At 38.5% G+C, this 22005-nt stretch overlaps 1 protein-coding gene across 3 annotated transcripts in view; it reads right to left on the bottom strand.

Annotated features, from left to right (window-relative positions):
- DENND5B (DENN domain containing 5B) overlaps window positions 1–22005 on the bottom strand; it is a 166366-nt gene that overhangs the window by 96088 nt on the left and 48273 nt on the right. For 2 of the 3 annotated variants that reach the window (XM_054591280.1, XM_054591278.1), the window contains exons 2-3: window positions 8951–9016; window positions 5989–6098 (exon numbers count right to left, since the gene is read on the bottom strand). In XM_054591280.1, the coding sequence (XP_054447255.1) occupies window positions 5989–6098; window positions 8951–9016 (176 nt within the window). The remainder of the gene's footprint in view (window positions 1–5988; window positions 6099–8950; window positions 9017–22005) is intronic. The other variant, XM_054591279.1, reaches the window with a different exon arrangement.

Below are 22005 nucleotides of genomic sequence, written 5' to 3'. Positions count from 1 at the left end.
ACCACATACTGTATTAGATCTTGATAACTCAAAGACAAATATGAAAATAATCCCTTATTTCAGGGAGTTCACAGTTTAATAGGAAAGACAGACATACAGGGTGGGGCAAAAGTAGGTTTACAGTTGCTCGTATGGAAAATAACACAGTAATCAATAAATGATAATACAAGAATAAACTCTGTTTTACCTACTCACAGCTGTAAACCTACTTTTGCCCCAGCCTGTATAAACCTATGGTTACAAAATGATGTGATCAATTCTGCTGTGGGGTGTTTAAGATGTTCTAGAAATAGGGAAGAAAGAGCACCTAACTACTACCTAAGAGATAGTTTTGCAGTGGAGGCAACACCTGAATAGACAAGGACAGGGAAGGAAAGTATTGCAGTATGGTAAACAAATAAACATTCCTTCATTTATTCAATGATTTGAACCTCTACTACATGCAAATCTAGGGATATAGCAAAGCGTTCCTGTCCCTGTGGTGCCTACATTATAGCAGGAGACACAGAGTTGAAAACTAACTACATAATTAACTACACTTGTGATAAATGCTACAAAAGGTACAAGGTGCTAAGCGAACCCAAGGGAACCTGACTGAATGTTGAAAGGTTGGTAGAAGGTGGTGGTCAAGAATGGCTTTTTTGAGAAAATCATGTTTAAAATGAAATCTGAAGGATCAGGAAGAACTCACTGCATGAAGGAAGGACTTCCAAGAGAAGCGATGGCATAGGAAGTGACAGCGAGAGGCGTGGAAAGTACGGGAGAAGGCGGCCAGCTGGACAGCTTCTGCAGGAGTCCAGGGGAGAGCGAGGTGGTTGGGGCTATGGTGGGTGTGCAGAAACGGAGAGAAGTAGATAGAAAACTGCTTGTGTGGAGGGAGGGTGAGAAAGTGAGAACTTTCAGGGATGATACTGTAATTTTGACTTAGGCAATTAGATAGATGGTTGTACTGACCAGAGTTGGGAAGATTGTGAAGCCAGTTTGGACAGGCTGAGTTTGCGATACCAGTATGATATTCTAGCTGTAACGTTAAGAAAACAAGTGGGCTTCCCCAGTAATGACTGGATTAGAATCCCATTCTTCTGGGTTTACTGTGAGACAAAAACTTGGGTCAAACTCAGTGCTTATTCTCATTCTAATGTCAAACCTATTAATGCAACTAAGGATTATTCGTTTCAAATTCCTGTAGAGTGTGTAAAGTATATATAGTGCCCTTTTTCCTTTGAATCTTGCAAGGTGGGCACCTAAATAGGTGTTCGCCAGCCAATACTTCTCCCTTTACTCTTTGCTCATCATTCCATTCCACCCTTCTTCGTGACCAAAGTAAATAGCAAATTGTAAACTGACAGCTTTATAGATTGTAAAGAGCTGTGTAATAGCTGTTGCTCTTTTTAATTCTCGGAAATACCACATCTCAGATGTTTTATTTAGGACAGACACACAAAACAATCTTTATATTTCATATAACTTGCTTAGCAGGTACTGACCATATTTTCTTAACAACTCCCAGCTTGACTACATTCTTAAGGATAAGATCGATGGATGCCAAAGTACATTACCTCAAAAAGATCTGAAATGGGGGGAAAGGCAGGGAAACTTCAGCTCTGTTTACAATGTCTTGTTTCATTTAAGAGGAAAGGTGTGGCTCTGAAGCAATTTGTCAATGTTGACATATGTTAGTCCTAGGTGGGTTTAAGATTGCTTGTTGTAGTGTTGTCTGTTTTATAATACTCCCATTTTTTTAAATAAAAAACTCTGAATCAGCAACCAAAAGAAAGATAAAAAGCAATTTATTCAGAAACAATTTCACTTGTCACTTTTATCTATTTTCTACTATCTTTGCATTGCACTCATACACATGAAATCTTTTTATTTAATAAAGTTCACTGCTTCGGGGTACTTAATTTCTGTGTGAAATTAATGACTCTTATTTCAAAGCACCACTGTTGCCTGTTAGAGGAATGACTGATACTACAGGAGGTGGCGACTCGTTGGAGTGGGGTTTTGCCAACGGCAAGAACAAAGCTTTATACCTTTAGGTGGGAATAAATTATAGCTTCATACAAATGCACTTACAATAAATCAAAGAGGAAGTTAAGGGCAGTAAATCTATGACCCAAATGCAGACTAATTTAATGGGATGCTTTTCAGCGATTTTCAGGGAGTGCCAGCAAATCCTTTTAGATTTGCAGCAATAAACAAAATGCTGGGTGATGCTTAACCCTGCCTATGTGAGGCAAGGGGTAAAGAAAACAACAAATGCAGAGCAAAAAAATGGAAAATTATTTTAAAAGGGAGTGTTCTGCAGAGAGAGGCAAAAGCTATCACAAATATCTCACTTTTTTAATCCATTCAAACGGTTAAAAGAAAGAAAACACATCAACTGTGGTATTCAGTTGCAAATGACTGGGTTCACACTATAAGTAAGACCCTCATTTTTGGACACCATTCTGATTTCTCACAGAATGATTTATACTTTGAAATATCTCACTAATTTAAGAGGATAATCTACTAATTTAAGTGTTATAATCTACTTATCTTATTCATTTTCCATTGCTTCATTTTGACACTATATTCTTTAAGATTTTTCCATTAATTTGCTGGCATAAATAGCTTATAAATTATTTTTTGTTATGCTGTTTGTTGACTGTTTAGTCAGAAACTTGTCTGTGCTTCTCCCAGTCTCATAAATATAACAGTGGTGTTCTACTTAATACCTGTAGTTTTCTCTTCACCAAAGGTGAGCTTGGGCTCCACAGTATTAACTTCCAGCAAAATAGCATCTCTGATTATTTTGGTATTAGGTGACCGTTTAGAGAAATAACTACACTGTGCTCTGTAATGAATCAAAGTCAAAGTACCAAGTGGCTTAAGCACCACTCCTTAGAAAAATCAGCATGCCATTTCCTCACTGGTGCACAGGTTTACTGTGATATAGAAATACCAGCGGGTCAAGATGGAGGCGTAGGTAAACATTGGTCACCTCCTAGCACAACCACAGTAAAAATTACAACTAAACTACAAAACAATTATCACCCAGAATCATCAGAAAATTGAGTTGTATGGAAGTCCGACAACCAAGAAATTAAAGAAGTCCCATTCATCCAGGAGGGTAGGGGGTGGAGGCATGGTAGATAAAAATCGTGAGGGATACCTCAGGAGCAAGGGATCTCAGCCCCACACCAGACCACCCAGCCCAGGGTTCCAGTGCAAGGAAGATAAGTCCCCATAACTTCTGGCTGTAAAAACCAGTGGTGGTTGGGGCGGAAGAAGAAACTGCGGGATTCTCAGGCGTCTCTTCCTAAAGGGCCCACAAGAGACTTAAGACTTCTGCAGACTCACTCCTCTGGGCTCTAGCACCAGGGCAGCAGGTGCAAGGGCATCAGTGGCATATGGGGAGAAACTGAAGTGTCTAGTAGCAGGACAAGTGCCGGGGGACAGCTCCTCCCAGACAAAACTCCAGAGGCCAGGCAACGGCCACTGCCTCTTTTCTGAGCCCTCCCTCATAAGGAGCCACAGAGCAGTGACGCTATAGCTGAGACTCCATCAACCTGGTTCATGCGGGTTGACCCACACTTGTTGATTACCTAAGGCTCTGCCCCATCCAACTAACGGGTGCACTTTTCTACAACAGGCCGCGCTACTAAGACAGGGAGTTGAAGAGCTCTACCTAACACACAGAAACACACACAGGGAGGCTGCCAAAATGAGCAGACAAAGAAACATGGCCCAAATGAAAGAACAGAACAAAACCCCAGAAAAAGAACTAAAGAAAATAGAGATAAGCAATCTATCAGATGCAGAGTTCAAACACTGGTTATTAGGATGCTCAGGGAACTCCTCGGGTACTTCGGCAGCATAAAAAAAGATACAAGCAGAAACAAATGTTATAGTGAGTGAGATAAAGAAAAATTTACAGGGAATCAATAATGGAGTGGATGAAGCCAAGAATGAAACCAATGATTTGGATCATAAGGAAGGAAAAAAGCATTCAATCAGAACAGCAAGAAAAAAAAGAATCCAATAAAACGAGGATAGTATAAGGAGCCTGGGACAATTTCAAACATACCAACATTCAAATCATAGGGGTGCCAGAAGGAGAAGAGAAAGAGCATGAAATTAGAAATCTATTTGAAAAAATAATGAAAGAAAATTTGGTGAAGGAAATAGACATACATATCCAGGACGCACAGAGTGTCCTAAACAAGATGGACACAAAAGAGGACCATTCCAAGACACATCATAATTAAAATGCCAAAGGTTAAAGATAAAGAGAGAATCTTAAAAATAGCAAGAGAAAAGCAGAGTTACCTACAAAGGAGTTTCCATAAGACTGTCAGCTGATTTCTCAAAAGAAACTTTGAAGGCTAGAAGGGACTGTCAACAAGGATTCAAAGTGATGAAATGCAAGGACCTACAACCTAGATTACTCTATCCAGCAAAGCTATTGCTGAGAATGGAAGGGCAGATAAAGTACTTCCCAGACAAGGTAAAGCTGAAGGAGTTCATCATCACCAAGCCAGAATTATATGAAATGTTAAAAGGACTTATTTAAGAAAAAAAGGGATCAAAACTATGAACAATAAAATGGCAATAAATTCACAACTATCAACAACTGAATCATAGCTATGGAGATCATTTGGAGGGTTATCAATTGGGAGGAGGAAGGAGAATGGGGGGAAAGGTGCAGGGATTAAGAAGTACAAATTGGTAGGTGCAAAATAGACAGGGGGGTGTAAAGTGCAGTATAGGAAATGGAGAAGCCAAAGAACCTACATGCATGAGCGATAGACATGAACTAAGGGAGGACTGAGAGAGGGGGTAGGGGGTACCAGGTGGAGGGGGGCAAAGAGGGAAAAATTGGGACAACTATACTAGCATAATCAATAAAATATATTAAAAAGAAATACCAAAAAGGTCCAAGGTGACCCATATCATTTCGGTGCAAGTCAAAACCAAGTTACATAGTTTTCTTTGGGGAAGAGAGCATACAGGTGTGGGAGAAAAGTGAGCTAGCGGGAAAAATGGCCTGAATTTAACTTGTGAGACTTCCTGCACAACTTTGGGCAAGTAACTTAATCTCTGTAAAATGAGTTAAAGTCTTTACTGGGTACATGTAAGCATGTATGTAAAAGTAACATACATGAAGTATGTAGCAGGCATCTACTAAACATTAATTTCCCTCCCTATGGTATCATATCATAACAGGGTCTTTTGGCTCTGCCTTTAAACCAGTAAAAACAAACAAACAAACAAACAAACAAACTGTATTGATCACTGTCTTAATCCATCTTTAATCACTTCTGTGCTCATCATTCCTGACCTCTAATTTGCTCACTTTGGGGCCCCCTTATTTTTATAATCACAGAGTTCATGGGGGTCTTAAATATTATCCAGGCTTCTAAACAGGGCCCTCTCTAAATGAGTTGAAAACTATGGCCTACTTATGCCCAAGAATCTCTAAAGGACTTATAATCACCACTAGTACTTCATTTTTTTTTTCACTACTGGTAATTCATTGCATTAATTCAAATTTCTTATAGACAAATTGCTACTGTCTAAATGATGCACTGAAGTTCCTTTCCCTATTTGTGGATTGTGATAAATTACAGGCCCATTATACAACCTTCCTTGAAATATGAAAATTGTAATCATACTCCTTCCATAAGGATTCTTTCCAGTAAAATAAAGTAATATCACTGTTTATCAAAGCCACCTATGTTTTAATTAATACAAACTTACAACACAGTTTAATAGTAGGAAAATAAAATGAGCTTAGAAGGTCTGTTGTATACACTTATTTGCTATGGAGGCCATAGGCAAGTTACTAAAAATCTCCGAGTTTCATTTTTACATCTGTAAATGAGGATATTGTATAAAAAGATAAAGGATTAAATTAAATGAAATAATATAGGAAATTCAAAATAGTCACTATTGTCATCTTAATAAAATAATAAGACGGCTAAGGAGGAAAAGAAAAACACATACCATGTTCACTGCATCTTGATCAAAAGGGTTCCATTCTATATTCTGAGGATAGTGGGCTAGAACCTTGGATTTGAATGTTCTTCTCAAAGGACTCTGGTCAAAATTTTCACCTATAACAAATAATTAACAATTAGTTAATATCTAGAATTTTTTAAAAAGCACGTCATTGTTTTATTTTTACGTTGTAGCTATATTAACTGATAATGTTGAAATCTAATCCAACTTCTACCTCTATCAGTCTTCATTGTAAAATTCTCAATGAGTAACTGAAAAAGAACTGTTTAATAAGAGGTCCGCATTTAAGACTTTAGAATTTGAATTTTAAAATCCTGGCTAGATAACTGATACTGAAACTCACATGATAAAATAATCCTTGCTGTAACCTAATTATTGCCCTCACTCCAATATATGGTGATGAAGGTATCTACTTGGAAACATTTACTTCATTAAAAAATCCTGAATTAAGCTGTTCGTACCTCTTATGATCCCCAAATTTTGTACATGTACTGACCCAATGGTACAGAGCTCAAAGGAGGCAATGGGCTTAAACTTTCACAAAATTCTCTGGTAAGTGTGACTGCATCGCCAAGCTTTTACAAGTGATAGTATTAACGGAATTAGAAACATCATTACTGAGTTGTCTAGTTTAGTAGACATTAAATACACAAACTCTGAAAAGAAACAATCTATTCCAAGCCAAATTCATCACCTGTCAAAAATATGAAAAGTAGGCTACACTTTATTATATATAAGAAAATTTAATAATACTTGTCAGCTCAGTTCTTTATCTCCTTGAACAAATTAACTCCCATGAGACCTGTTACCTACTAAAGCCTTAGTTTCATAAAATATTTTAATATGGATGGATCTTAAATTCTCATTGTCAAAAAGTTGAGATTGAGGAATTAGAACACCTTGGAACAACATTATTCTGTCTACTGTGTTTTTATATTTTTTAGGCTTACTTTTTAAGCATAAAACATGAGCTGTTATATCAAAAGATAAATCCCATTTACTGTATTTATTTGTACAAGTAAAAATATCATAAAGCAATTTGAGTCACATTTGGACATGAAGTCAGACTCAGTTTCCATTTTTAGTAAAAATGCAAAAAGATGAATATTTAAAACACTTTTTAATGCAAAACTTAACTCATCATAGGAAGGAAAAATCATACTCTAAAATCTTGCTGGAGACTGCAATATAAAATACACAGGAACTTTTTTGAACAAAGGCACATTATTTAAATAAGTTTGCTGCAAGTAACCTTCTGTTCCTAATTTAAGCCCTTGGCTAATGGTCATTTTCCTTTGGGTTCCTCTTATTTAGGCAAGCACTTCATCTCTGTATCTTTTTACCCCATATTTTCATCTAATAGAGAGTAGAGAGCTTTTGCTTCGAGAAGAAAAATGTCAAAGGCATCCCTAGGGAAAGTTCATCAATTTTTGCAACATGCTTCTAGGGTATGTAAACATCGAAAAGTCAGTGGAAAAATGTGAAGCTGACCATGAATTAAAGTGTCTGAAGAAAAGAGCTGAGGTTTAGAATGGTTCATTTCAAGAACGGTGAATGACATCCCTAAGCTAATACTGGATTCGCAAGCAAACACTAAGATTTTTAGATTGGTCATGTCTTCATTAAAAAAGAAAATGTTTACTTTTTACTTCACTTCAAGTGCGGGGGGGAAAAAATAAAACAAAAGCTCCCTCCTGGTTCTAAAGGTCTATCTGCTAACTGCACTATTAACACAGCAACAGGATATCCCCAGAAAATACAGAGCCATCAAGAAACTCTCCTTCACCCACCGTCAAATACCCAAAGTGCTTATTTTTATTATCCATAAATGTAAATAAAATATGAAACACTGTGGGGCAAAAGAAACTGCACATACACAGGCTATAACTCCTTGAACACTTACCTTTTAATGAATTCCTGCCTGAGTTCGGTTAAAATAGTAACATTATCTTGATTCATACATCAAGTTATTAATAGGGCAGCAGATAAATCAAAAAATTCATGACAGTGCCATTTTCAATATAACTGTTCTCTTAACTAAGGAACACCACACCCTCTTAAGACCCAATTAATCACCAGGAGAGAAAGAAAACCACCTCCAGAGAGAAAAAAATTTCACAAAAACAAAAACCAGAAAAAAAACCCATGAAACAGAAACACAAATCTAACAAAAGAAAAACAGAACCGCCACCTCCTTTTATTAGACTACGAAAAAGAGGGCTGGAGAGGGGACACAATAGGAAAGATCCTTGCTATACATACAGCTGTCTTGGCAAATATTATTTTGAAGGAAACTCGGGGAAGAAACAACCATGTAAAAATTCTGGTAACACTGCTAAGGATTTAAAAATGAGTGGATGCAGTTATTCCTACTAGTACAGGTCAGAGAAGAAAATCTTGGACATGCCTTTTGGAGATGTGAAATGGGCAAATAACTTTATCTTCTCATTTTGGGCCCATGTTTCATAGACCTCTAAAAGACTAGGACTTAGCAGGAGAAATAAATCAGTCTAACAATTTGGATTCCCAGGAACTGGAAATTATATATGAGCTTCCTTTACTTAAAATCTATCTTTCAAACATTATTCTGAAAATAACAAGGATTATAAATTTGTGCTAATATTACTATTCCCCCACAACTACACATAGAGTTAGTTTCAAGTAATACTGTCAAGTAACCTCCTACTAAATCTAAGCTGCAATGAAGTCTTGCCTTCTAAGAAAACAGGACATATCTGCCAAGAGAGCTTAAAGAAGGGCTCATGAATAATTTTTTTCAGGGCTTGAAGAAAACGCCATCTTTAGGAAAATTAAGATGCAGATGAGAGAACAGAAATACAAAATAATACCTATTTTTTGCCTGAGCAAAACTGAGTAAAGAAACAATTATGATGGGCTTGCGTGAATTAAAATAATGATTTCTAACACCTCAACTTTTTATTTTTACCTGAGGTCGTATTTGCAGCACCTTGGCTCTTGCCATGACGATCTGCTTCTAGCCATTGGTACAAAACTACATAATGTAACAGAAACAAAAAAGCTTTATGAACAAATAAACAAACAAAAAAGCAAAAAATTGACTTTGAAGAATGGAAAATGAGAATAAAAAATTAAATAAAAGCAATTAAACATGAGACATTATCATCAATGGAATGTAACAATACTAACAGTAGGCAGCTTAAAAGCTATTAGTAGTAAGAAAGCAAAGAGAATAGGTTATTGTATTTCATTGTAATAAGTAAAATGTTATTTAAAAATTGCAAGTTACTTAATAGGGGCAAAGCACACACACTCTTAACGGTAATTTGAAGAGAAATATCAGGAGAAAGCTAAGGTTTCTATAGTCAGATATAACAAAATATGATAGTAAGACTAAAAAAAAAATTATATCCCAACCTCTGCACACCCATCAGAATGGCTGAAATCCAAAAAACTGACTTGCTGACAAGTATGCAAGTGACAGAACTCTCATAAATTGCTGGTGGAAATGCAAAATAGTACAACCACTTTGGGAGACAGTTTGGCCATTTCTTACAAGTCTAAACATAGTTTCATCATATGATTTTACAGCCGCAGTATACTCTGGAGAAAAACATCAGACAGATTCCAAGAGGAGGAATCTACAATATGCCTCATGAATATTTGTCGAAACTGTCATGGTCATCAGAAACAAGGCAAGTTTGGAAAGCTATCACAGCCAAGAGGAGCCTAAGGAGACATGACAACCGACTGCATGTAAGTGCTATATTGGATGGGACCCTCCACAGAGAAAGGACATTAAATAAACACTAAGGAAATCTGAATAGAGTACAGACTTTAGTTAACAGTAATATGTCAAAATTCATCCTTTAATTGTAACATGTATCAGACTACTAGAAGATGTTAAGAAGGAAAACTACGTGTGTGGATGATGCTGGGTGATTCGGGAACACAGTATTATCTTCTCCATGTTTCTGTTACTCTAAGATTGCTCTAAAAATCACATCTGTTTTAAAAATTACATTCCAGTATTATACAGAGTCTACCTTTTGTAAATCACTATGCCAGCTGAAGTAGAAGTTTGCTCAGTATCAAGATTCTACTAAATCAACTATTCTCTAAAGCATTATTATTATGTTTTAAAAAATGTTTTGTTTTGTTTTTTTTTTTAGAAAGAGGGAAAAGGAAGGGAAAAAAAGGGAAAGAAAAATCTATTGGCTGTCTCTTGCCTGCCCCCAGCTGGGAGCCTGGTTCACAACCCAGGCATGTGCCCTGACTGGGAATCGAACCAGTGACCTTTTGGTTCACAGGCTGGTGCTCAACCCTCTGTGCCACACCAGCTAGGGCTATCCTCTTAAGCATTATTAACTAAGAAGTGTCAACTTTTGGAGGAAAGCTTATTACAGTGAGAACTCAGGCTATTAAAAAATTCACACTGGCCTGTGAACCAAATGATCGCAGGTTCAATTCCCAGTCAGGGCACATGCCTGGGTTTCAGGCCAGGTCCCCAATTGGGGGCATGCAAGAGGCAACTACACACTGATGTTTCTCCCTCTCTTTCTCCCTCCCTCCCCCTCTTTCTAAAAATAAATAAATAAAATCTTTAAAAAAATAATTCACACCAGAGCTATGTAACTTAACAGTGTTTAAGAGTGTTAAAACTTCTGGATGTCTTTTATGGGTTACCTAAATGTCTACAACTTTTAGATATTTTTAAAGAGATGTCAGAGTCTCCTTTAAAGAGTCAAATAATGATAATGTGGGGTCTTAATGGCCAACGAGAGTTGTCTATGGAATTCTTGAACTGACAGAATAAAGAAAACTGATATATTATAAATAACTAAAAGCACCCTGAAATCACCAAGTAAGTTATTTGGATTTTTACGGACAGCCAGGACTGTGAGCTGAGGCCCATCATCAGTGACAGAGACCCAAAGCAGACCTCTGCACAGCGCCCACACACATGCAGTGTGTAATGTCCCCGGCTCAGGGGGCCCCAGCAGGCATACAAGTCAGTACGTACCTCCAGGACACTTCTGGGAGGCAAACGGTCGTTACAATTGGTACTAGCATGAAGGAGTTCAAGAAACAGACCTGACTCCTTAAATATATAGTACAGTATTTCCTCTTTCTAGTTTGCAGGAATAACAACTACTCATCAGAGTCGAGTAGAAGCAGAGGGCAGTAGTAGTAGAACATGACTCACAAATATCCCCATTTGGAAAAGCAAGTATGAACTTTACAACTGATGCTAAATATCATTCTCACAAAAATGAGTCCCAAGTAGGGAAACTAATCCATCAGCTGGTCTGACAGTTCTGCCTAGCTCTTATCTAAAGCCTATTCTGCCCTGCTTAGGGTGAAAACTCTTAGCTATGTTCAAGGTATCCCTAAAAATATTTACCAATAGTTCCAATTACTTCAAGGAAACTTTGGTTCTGATTTCAGGAGAAAAAAAAAATATGAAAGTCATTTCAGGTCAATTTACTCTGACCAGTTAAACAGAGAAATGGACATAAGCAATGGTGCTAAAATACTAAGAACACATCTCACGGTAGCTGGGAACATGACATCTGGCCTTGCGGTGGCTCCGTGCTTCCTCTCAGTTGGCATGGGGACTAAGGACTCCACCCCGGCTCCATGACACTGTCCAGGGTTTCTACAGCCTGTGCATGAGGTTGCAGGTAGAGGGCAATTTGTGAGATCTGTGGACCTTGGAGTGATTTCTCAGCCTGGGAGGTCCTGTTAAATATTTCTTCACTTATCCCCTCTCTGAACCTTCTCACTCCGAGGGCCCCAGTGAGCTCCCTTCCTCACTCTCCATTTCCTCCACAGACGACTTCTGGCCAGGGAGTTCTCCTGCAAAACAAGGCCAAGTCTCACAACATTCCCCCCATCCTCCTGTCCCTGAAGGATACCACAGAGGTCTAGATGTTTTAAAGAAAGTTTGCTGATAGGAGCAATGAAAAGAGAAAGTTTTAAAAGGTAATTAATCTCTTCTGCTCTGTCCCTTTTTCATTTTGTTCCCTTTCTCTCTAAAGGGAAAGATAAAACACACAACACAATGCAACACAACACACACACAGGTAATAAATGGTGGGCAGAGTATTCAGAGTAAAAATTTTTCCCCAGCACTTGGATGAAGGTGAGGGGAAGGCAGGGAGAACTCTGGATGCTGCCCATGAAATCCACGCTGACGGAGAAAAAGGGAGGATGGACGTGGTGGTGAGGAAATCCTTATGTGTTTATCCCCAAAGATTTCCTACCGTCTGTCTCCGAAGACCCACCCTGAACTGGCATGAGCTGGAGTCGGGAGATGAACTACTGAGCAGCAGTGAGTCCTACCAGACAAACTCAATGGGGAAAGAGAAATGGGGCGGGGGCGGGGCGGTTTACAGCTGGTGACTGAAATGAAGGGGCATGACTGGGACGTTCACAGGAGCTGTCTTTCTATCCCAGAGAGCTGTCCTCTTCCAAGCATGTCCCCCAGGAGCCACACTTATCATTTATTCCGATGATTCTGCCACTATTTAAGTCATCTCTGGGCGGGCAGCACGTTAGCAGAGAACTGATGAAGTAATCATTACCATCACAGCTAGCGTACAGGGTTTACTATATGACAGTGTTAGCTTAAGTGCTTTACATATCGCAACTCATTTCATCCTCATAATCGCGCTAGGAACTAGGTACTATTATTATTCTCAGATACAGAAACTGAAGCACAATAAGGTTAACTAATTTGTCCAAGGTTAGACAACTAGAAAATTCAAACCTAAGCAGCTTGAAGCCTGACTCCAGAGTTTGTGCTCTTAATTCTACATATGAGGTCACGTCAGGGAAGTATTTCAGGCAGAGGAAGTAGCACGCGCAGAATTCCTGAGGTGGAAATGAGCCTGTCACAGCTGAGATTCAGCAAGGAGGCCAGCACGCTGCCACGTCTGAGAGAGGTGGTACGAGATGAGGTCACAGAGGTAACCAGGGGCCAGATAAAACAGGGAGCCTTGTGTGCAATAGTAAGAACTTGCAATTTTATGCTAAGTTATCACAGGAAGTAACTGGATTTCAAACAGAACAGACTGTAGTGGGTAAGAGTGAAATCAAGGAAACCGGTGAAGAAGCTTCTGCAATAACTTAGGCAAGAAATGATGGCAGTACAGATTAGGGAGATAGAGTTTTAGGGTGGTGAGAATATGATTCTAAGTAATTTTGAAGGCATAAAAGATATGATTTACTGACAGATTAGAAAAGAGTTGTCAGGAATGACATCATGACACTACAGTTTTTGGTGTGAGCATCTGGACAAATGGTATAACTATTTACTGAAAAGAGGGCTGGGAGGTCAGGGGGCTGGAATAGGAATTCAGTTTTGAATATGTGAAGTCTGAGATGCCTATTAGATATCCAAGTGAAATTTTTGAGTAAGCATTTGGATATATGAAGTTAAAATTCAGAGGGGCCCTGACCATTATGGCTTAGTTGGTTGGGCACAAAGCAAAAAGTCACCTGTTCAGTTCCTGGTCAGGGCACATATGAGAGGCAACCGATGGATGTTTCTCTCTCACATCAATGACTGATGTTTCTCTCCCTCTCCTTTCCTTCCCCTCTCTCTAAAAATAAATAAATAAAATCTTTAAAATTCAGGGGTAAAGTCCAACGTTCAGGGGTGAATATCAAATAGATGGCATTTAAAATCACAAGGGCTGGATAAGGTCACCTAGGAAATGTAGATGGAGACAGGAGGGCCGGGTCAGAGCCCTAAGGAGACTCATGTTAACAGTGAGAGGCTGGGGAGAGGATGAGGAGCTGGCAAAAAGGTAAGTGAGAAACAGCAGCCAGTAAGAGAAAAAACAGAAGCATGGCCATCATGAAAGGCAAGTAAAGAAAACTGTTTACCAAGGAGGGAGCCGATAACACCGAAAACACTGTGACCTTAACAAAGAGATTTCTGTGGAAACTGTGGAGTTGTTCCAAGACAGAATGAAAGAGAGGAAGGAGAGGCAGAAAGTGTAAATAACTCTTCTGAAAAGTTTTGCTGGAAAGATGGGTAACGAATAACACTGGAGGAGAATAAGGGGTAGAGGGAAGGCTTTGAGGTTTGTTTTTTAAAGATAGGAGATACTGACTGATTAAAGTAAATTTCCAGGAATTCAGGACAAAGACCAGTGAAATTCTCATTCGGCACTGTGCATCCTACCACCAAGCACAGAACACAACAGCAGATTATTTACTTGCAAAAATTACCTAATAGTTACCAGCATCTACAGTCCTCTGATAATAAGAAATAAACAAAACATTGTGCTCCCAATCCATGCTTGCCATACTATCCCTCTTGTAGAAAAAAAACATGAAACAAGAAAAAACTTTAAAAAGTCACTGAAGTATTGTAACTGGTATCATAAAACTCTGAGAAGAAAGGTTCCATAATTTTTTAGGTTAATAATCAAATAAATACCATGTGTTCATTGGTGCTTAGTAAATGATTTTTATTCCTCTGAAGAATATATAAGTAATTTTCAAATAATAATTATAGACAAGAAAACAAGGTTCTAGTTCTGGTTGAATATCTTGGGGTCTGATAACCTAGGACAAATCACAATTTCTTCTAAGCAAAGGTTCCCTAATATATAAAAAGTGAATTATTTTATTACTACAATAATGACGCATTATTAGTAGTATTAGATCTCTATCTTCTATGAGATTCATTTATCCAATTTGTGGGAAAGCATATTATTATTTATATTTCATTTTATCATATATAAAACACATCTCCTATTGCTAAAGAACTTATCCTCTGTTAAAGAGACTCTGAGAAAGCCACCCATTGCCTTCAGTAACAAAAGAAAGTCACCTACCAATAAAATATTTATATCTGACAAGTAATACTACAGAGCTAGAGTTCTAAGAGGATCCAAACTGAAACTTTTCTGCTGCATGACTCAAACAAGCAGTTATCTGCACAGAGCTAAAAAAGAACTTTCCCTCCATTTCCATTCATTACTCTTTGCTGACAATACTGACAATACTCTCACCAAATACATACATAGAGAGAGAGAGAGATAAAGAGAGAGAGCGCGCACACACACGCGCGAGTGTGCGAGCCAGAAATACAAGCGAGGCAGTTTAGTTTACATAGGGATACCAATTAATGTACACAAGAAAACCACTTTCTTGTGTATGTTTCCTCTTACCCTCTTGAAAAAAAAAAAGATCCTACATTAGAAATCAACAAAGTTCTCTTAAAAAAAAAAAGATATAAAGTACAAGGTAGGGAAGGGGTACATCTATTTTACTAATGCTCCTGCCTCATGATCTATGCAGAACATGAGCAAAATAGGGCAAAAACTTCCTCTAAGTCTCTCTGCAGTGCTGCTTTTAATTTTAATTTAAAAATCGAAAGACCAGTATGGACTTTAAGATTTATCCCTCAAGGGGAACTGAGGAGGAATTGCAGTCTTCACAAGCTCACACAACCCTACCATGTTGGGATCAACACCTTCAACGTCCAGATTGAGAGGCTGAAAATCGAGAGGCTGAGGAATTCCCCCAAAGTCACACCACCTGGAAGCAGCAGAACTGTGAGGAAGCCAGGACCAGTCGCCTCAGAGCCCCATGTCCTCACCCCCAGAGAACTGCCTGCAGGACACGGCACAGCAGCCACAGGGGAACCTCTCCCCTGCAGCAGTGGAGGCAAACTCTCAGGCACCTCTGCACCCACCCCCAGAACTGGATTAACCTCTCCAGGAGCACGAGCACTAAGCAGTGGAGGGTCTAATTCAAAGTAGAAGTAACTCAAAAGCACAAAGCTCAGAACTGAAACATACAGGGGCTGGCACAAATACGCCCCCCCCCTTTTAAAAAAAGATTGTATTTATTTATAGACAGAGAGGAAAGGAGGGAGAAAGGGAGGGAGAAAAACATGAAATGTGTGGTTGCCTCTCATGTGCCCCCCACCGGGGACCTGGCCCACAATCCAGACATGTGTCCTGACTAGGAATCGAACCAGCAACCTTTTCATTCGCAGGCCAGCGCTCAATCCACTGGGCTACACCAGCCAGGGACCCTTTTTTTATTATAAAATCATAAGTATGTAATTCTATAACATATCACACTCAACCACACCATAGGACATTCTAGGAGAGATGTTCAAATTAAAACTATAAATTATTACACCTATATTATTAACCTACCAGCCACACTCAAGCAGGCATTACTTCTGCCAGACCCTGTATAATAAAAGTAGAAGAGCTTCTTTCTTTAAAAACAAAACAAAACAAAAACACACACTTTTTTTTTCAGTTCTCACTCTACTTGGCCTTTCTATAGCACTTGACACTTCAATCTCCTAGTTCCCTTGTGTTCTGTGAAACCATTCTCTCCAAGTTCTTTTACCTCAATGAGCACTGTAAGAGTCTCTGTTGTAGTGTTTATCTTATTCTTTTCCTGGACAAATGTATTCTAAGATAGTTACCCATGAGTAAGATCAGGTCATACCCTTGTGGGTAAAGGGTACTGTCTCTCCTAAAGGAAGTCAACATTCCCATTGTTACTCACCTTGAGAAAATACATCTTATGACAGGAAAGGAAAATATGAAAGATGGGACTTAGAAGGAAGTCTCTCCTCTCTCTAGAAAGATCTTCTCTTGAGCCTAGACTACAAGAAGTCCAGATAGGCTTAACGACGCTCTTCAGCAGCATGAGGAAAAGAGTCTCTGCCATGTGGAGGCAGATCCTGGGGTTAGCAAGGAGGCAATCCTCCCCCTGGGAAAGGACACAGCTCTGTACAGGGCCCTAAAGGACTAGCTGATTCTATGAGCAAAAAAAGTGGCCACACGCATAGGTTCCTAAACTGGTTATGTTACTTTCCATTTATGATTTCCTTTTGTTATCTGTAAGAATTTTGTGAGGTCTCAGATGTAAGAAATAAGAGCCAATGCAGTCAAGAGAGTTGTACTCTCCCAAGCCAATATAGTGGTAGCAGCAATGACTGGTGAGATCCCCAAGTGATAACAAGATTTGGGACTGGAAAGTTCAGCTGCCCATATCCAAGTTGATATTTTCTCTTTTCTACTAATTCTTATAGACTGAGCAGTTACTAAGGGAGCTTGCTGTTACTCACCTCCAAGGGTTTCTCCTTTTCTACTGTTCCCCATATATTTGTGTTCCACTGGGCTCCCTCTGCTCATTTTTTTCTTACTCCGCAGACTCCAACAGCTTACACTACCACCTGTATTAATGGCTTCCAAATATATACTTTAGCCTGATCACTCATCTCTCCAGGTCAACATTTCCAAGTGACTACTGGAAATCTTTACCACGTGCTGTTAGAAGTCTAAGTATCCTAAACTAAACTCCTTATATGTCTCTCGGGCTATCTCTTCTTCCTCTACTCCTTGTCTCAATTAATAATGCCAAGACCCACCCAATTCCAAACCTGGAATGTACTCGCCCTTCTCAAGAGGAAAAGACTGAGGAAAACCAAATGGAAGGAAAGAAATCCCTTCTAGCATACAGAGTGTTTCCCGTAATAAGGAGGATTTAATATTCTCATAATGTGGAGAATGAACCTTAGCTTTTCTGTTGCTGTAGCATTAATATCGTATGACTAAGCCATATGTAACCGTGGGTAAACTTTGTCTTTCTGTGTTTTCCAGAAAGGAAAATGGCAATGATGTGTAAAGTTATGTCACAAATATTAGAAAGGTTTTTCCAAAATCCTCCTCCAAATGTTAAGAAAAGTGAGCAAGATAGCAAGCACGCTTAACAGCATTCTTGGCTCCCAGAATCAGATCGCCATTTGCTTGTACCGACTTTTCATTAAAAAAAAACAAACAAACCACCAAACTACTCTGAAATACAAATCTATTATTAGGTGTTCATGTGTAGTGGGAAGAAATGCCCTACCATTACTAATGTAAGTCAACGTAAGCTGTATTTCCAACAAATATTGTAAAAGCCAGAAGAAAATATTTGTGCACGTGTGTGGGTGTGTCTGAATAGAAGATGATCCTAAATAAAAGATGATCCACGCGTCATTATTATCCCAAGTCCATAGTTTACAATAGGGGTCAGCCTTGGCGATACAGACCCTGCGGGTGCCGACAAATGTATAATGTCATAGGGCCACCATTATAGTACGGTACAGAAGAGTTTTACTGCCCTAAAAAAATCCTCTTTGCTCTGCCTATTTATCTCTCCCTTCCCTCTAACCCCTGGCAACAACCTATCTTTTTACTGTCTCCATAGTTTTGCCTTTCCCAGAAAATCATATCGTTGTAATCATATAATACAGTCTTCTCAGATAGGCTTCTTTTATTTAGTAACATGCATTTAGGTTTCCTTCATGTCTCTTTGTGGCTTATAGCTCCTTTCTGCTTAGCACTGAATAATATTCCATTGTCTGGATGTACCACAGTTTATTTATCCATTCACCTACTGAAGGTTGCCTTGGTAGCTTCCAAATTTTGGCAGTTATGAAAAAAGCTGCTAGAAACACTCCTGTGTGGGTATTTGTGTGGATATAAGTTTTCAACTCCTCTGGCCCTTGCCAGGTGGCTCAGTGGGTTGGAACCTCATTCTGTACACCAGAAAGTTGCAAGTTTGATCTGATCAGGGCACATACCTAGGTTGCAGGTTCAATTCCCAGGTGGATATGTAAGGTAGACAACTGATTGATGTTTCTCCCTCACATTAATGTCTCTCTCTCTCCCCTCCCCTTTCTCCACCTCTCCCCCCCACCCTTCCTCACTCTCAAAGATCAATAAACATGTCCTCAGGTGAGGATAAAAAAAGTTTTCAACAACTCTGGATAATATCAAGGAGTATGACTGATGGATTGCATGGTGAAATATGTTTAGTTTTCTAAGAAACTGTCACACTGTCTTCCAAAGTCACTATACTAGTTTGCTTCCCACTGGCAATAAATGAGAGTTCTTAAATGTTTACTTTCAATGATTATTAATGTACTGAGATGTATTTATTTTGTCAGCTTTGACCACAGTGGCTGTTGACATTACAGCTACTTTTTGAGTCATCTAACACATGACTATATTGACTATAAAGGGCTACATATAACAGGTATATACGTAACTAGACAAAATTATACATGCCTACAGAAAACAATATTCCCCCTACTTTAACAAATAAGCCAATGAGCCCCAACAACGAATCTTAACTATTATTTTGAAGTCTGAGTAACCAGGGATATGGACATCTCAGGAATGAATATTTATATATTTACCTAAGTGCCAGTAAAAATGGTCTTATCTGTAGGTACAGAATGAGTCTTCTTTTATTATTATTATTATTATTATTATTATTTATTGATTTTGACAGAGAGAGAAACGTCAATTTGGTGTTCCACTTATTTTTGCATTCACTGGTTGATTCTTGGCTGTGCCCTGACCAGGGATCGAACCAGCAACCCTAGCATACCAGGATGATGTTCTAATCAACTGAGCTACCCGGCTAGGGCCAGAATGAGTTTTCTTAATCAAGAATCACAAATTCTTGGATTTACAGTAGGAAAAGTTCTCAAAGACCAAAGAGGGAATCACTTCCAACACCGCACCTGGTGTCTAGCTCAACAAGTAGTACAACCATTCACCCAGTGAGTGGCTCAAGTCAAATAGCTGGAGTCATCCTTGACAACTCTTTCTGTCTTACTCCTCATATCTAATCAATCCCTTCATCCTATTGATTTAACCCCCTATTTTTCTTAAAGCTCTCCAACTCTCTCCATACCCACTGCCACTGCACTGGTCCAAGACAATGTCATCTCTCATCAGAATTATTACAAATGTCATCACCTTTTAGCTGCCTCCAGGCTTACTCCTGCCAATTCCTACTCCATAAAGCAGCCAAGAAATCTTTCTAAATACAAATCTGATGTTACTTCCCCTTCAAAACCCTTCAACAGTGCTTCAGTATCCTAAGGATAAATCTCAAATTCATTAGCATAGCTTCAAAAATTTTCACAATCCAACTGCTTATGCCTTAGCCCTTCCCATCGAATTTTCCATATCCTGTGTATTCTGCACTCCAGCCATGCAGAAATCACTAGCTGTTCACCATATGTACTATGCTCTCTCTTAAATTAGCTGACTTTTACATATGCTGTTCTTTCTGCCATAAATATTTCTTCTAGCATTGCCCCCCCCCCATCCCACCTGCAAATTCTTGGCCATCTTTCAGATCTAAGTTTACAGGAATTTCTGCTGGAAAAGCCTGCTTCTCTATGAGAGTAAGAGTGGTATCTTGTTCACCAATGAACCCCAGAGCCTACACAGGGACCATTTACTAAGTAAATAAATAAGTATGAACACAGGCTAGTTGAAAAAACACGGGATTGCTACTGACTGTGTAAAGATTTTTATCTGTTTACAAATTCTAGGATAGTAATTCTATACTGGTGTGAAAGTCACTGAATAAGCCTTTATGATTTGCAATTATAATTATAGTGAAATTCTACACTAAAATGTTCATTACTGTTACTGTACAAATATTTGTTTCTTTTAAAATATGATGTAGAAACAGCTGACAAATAAAAAGGGAAGATGCATTATGGACTTCTTTTCTCCTTCAAGACCACTCCAGATACTTAAGATAATTCTGCAGATATACTTACATGGTAGGTCACTTTTATAAATAAATAACATTTTAATAAATGTTTGTTAAATTGTACTTCTGTGAGAGAATACACAACGTCAACTTCTTTTAGGATAAGTGTTTTTCAAATTTTTATTGTGGTAAAATACGCGTAACATAAAATTTACCATCTTAACCATTTTTAAGTGCACAATTCCACTGAATTGTGGTGTTAAATGCATTCATAAGATGCAACTACCACCACCATCCACCTCCATAACTCTTTCATCTTGTAAAACTGAAACTCTGTCCCCACTAAACAGTAACTCCCCATTCCCTCCACCCCCTAACCTCTGGCAACTGCCATTCTACTGTTTTTCTAATTTTGAGAACCTCATAGGATAATCACACTGTGTCTATTTGTGACTAGCTTATTTCATGTAGCATTATGTTCTCGAAGTTTATTCATGTTGCAGCATTTTGAAAAATTTCCTTCCTTTTTAAAGCTGAATAATATTCCATTGTATTTATAAACCACACTCTGTTCATCCATTCATCTCTCAGTGGACACGTGGGTAGCTTCCGTGTCATGGCTAGCATGAGTAACGTTGCTATGAACACTGGTATACAAGTATCTCTTCAAGATTCTGCTTTCAATTTTTCTTGGTATAAACCCAGAAGCAGAACTGCTGGATCATACGGTAGTTCTACTTTTAATTTTTTGAGGAACTACCATACTGTTTACCATAGCAACTGCGCCATTTTACATTCTAACTAATAGTGCACAAGGGTTCCAATTTTCCCACATCCTCACCAACATTTGTTGTTTTCTATTCTTTTAAGAGTAGCCACCCTAATTAATGAGCGTGAGGTGCTTTTAGGATGAGTTTTAAAGGCCTTTCCATGTGGTATAAATGAGTGAACAAAATTCCAAAAAATTCAGACTTTGTTCAATTATATTAAAAAAAGCAGTAAACTGTGATTTAGAAAACTATGTTACATAGAAATACTTTTTGTATTAAGATAACCTTATTATTCACTAGAACAGAATATTAGTGGTGGTGAACAGACTGTTCAAAATTCTATATTGTTAATCAACAAATACATTCAGTTCTTGTTACGAGCCTAATCAAGCATATTAGAAATACATAAAAATTATTAGTAATGGTTTTCCCTCACTGCTTATAGACAAAATCTTGGGAAGGCAATAACTCAAGCTGGTAAACAGACAACCGTACCACAAAAGAGAGGCCACACAGTATGTTTTTAAGAATTTAAATATATGCAGCATTAAAGTCTCTCTTTCAGAAAAATAAGGCTTATGCCTTTTTAAAATCCTCACCCGAGGATATGGCTTTCTCTTTTTATTGATTTTTGGGGTGTGGGGGAGAAGTAGCAATAGGTAGCCTCCCACACACACTCCAACTAGGGATCAAACCT

The sequence above is a fragment of the Pteronotus mesoamericanus genome, unplaced genomic scaffold, assembly GCF_021234165.1.
Source record: "Pteronotus mesoamericanus isolate MK-2021 breed Mesoamerican mustached bat unplaced genomic scaffold, CSHL_Meso_final scaffold_21, whole genome shotgun sequence".
Lineage (NCBI taxonomy): Eukaryota > Metazoa > Chordata > Mammalia > Chiroptera > Mormoopidae > Pteronotus > Pteronotus mesoamericanus.
The sequence above is the reverse complement of the archived record's forward strand: the minus strand, read 5'-3'. Positions and strand labels throughout refer to the sequence as shown.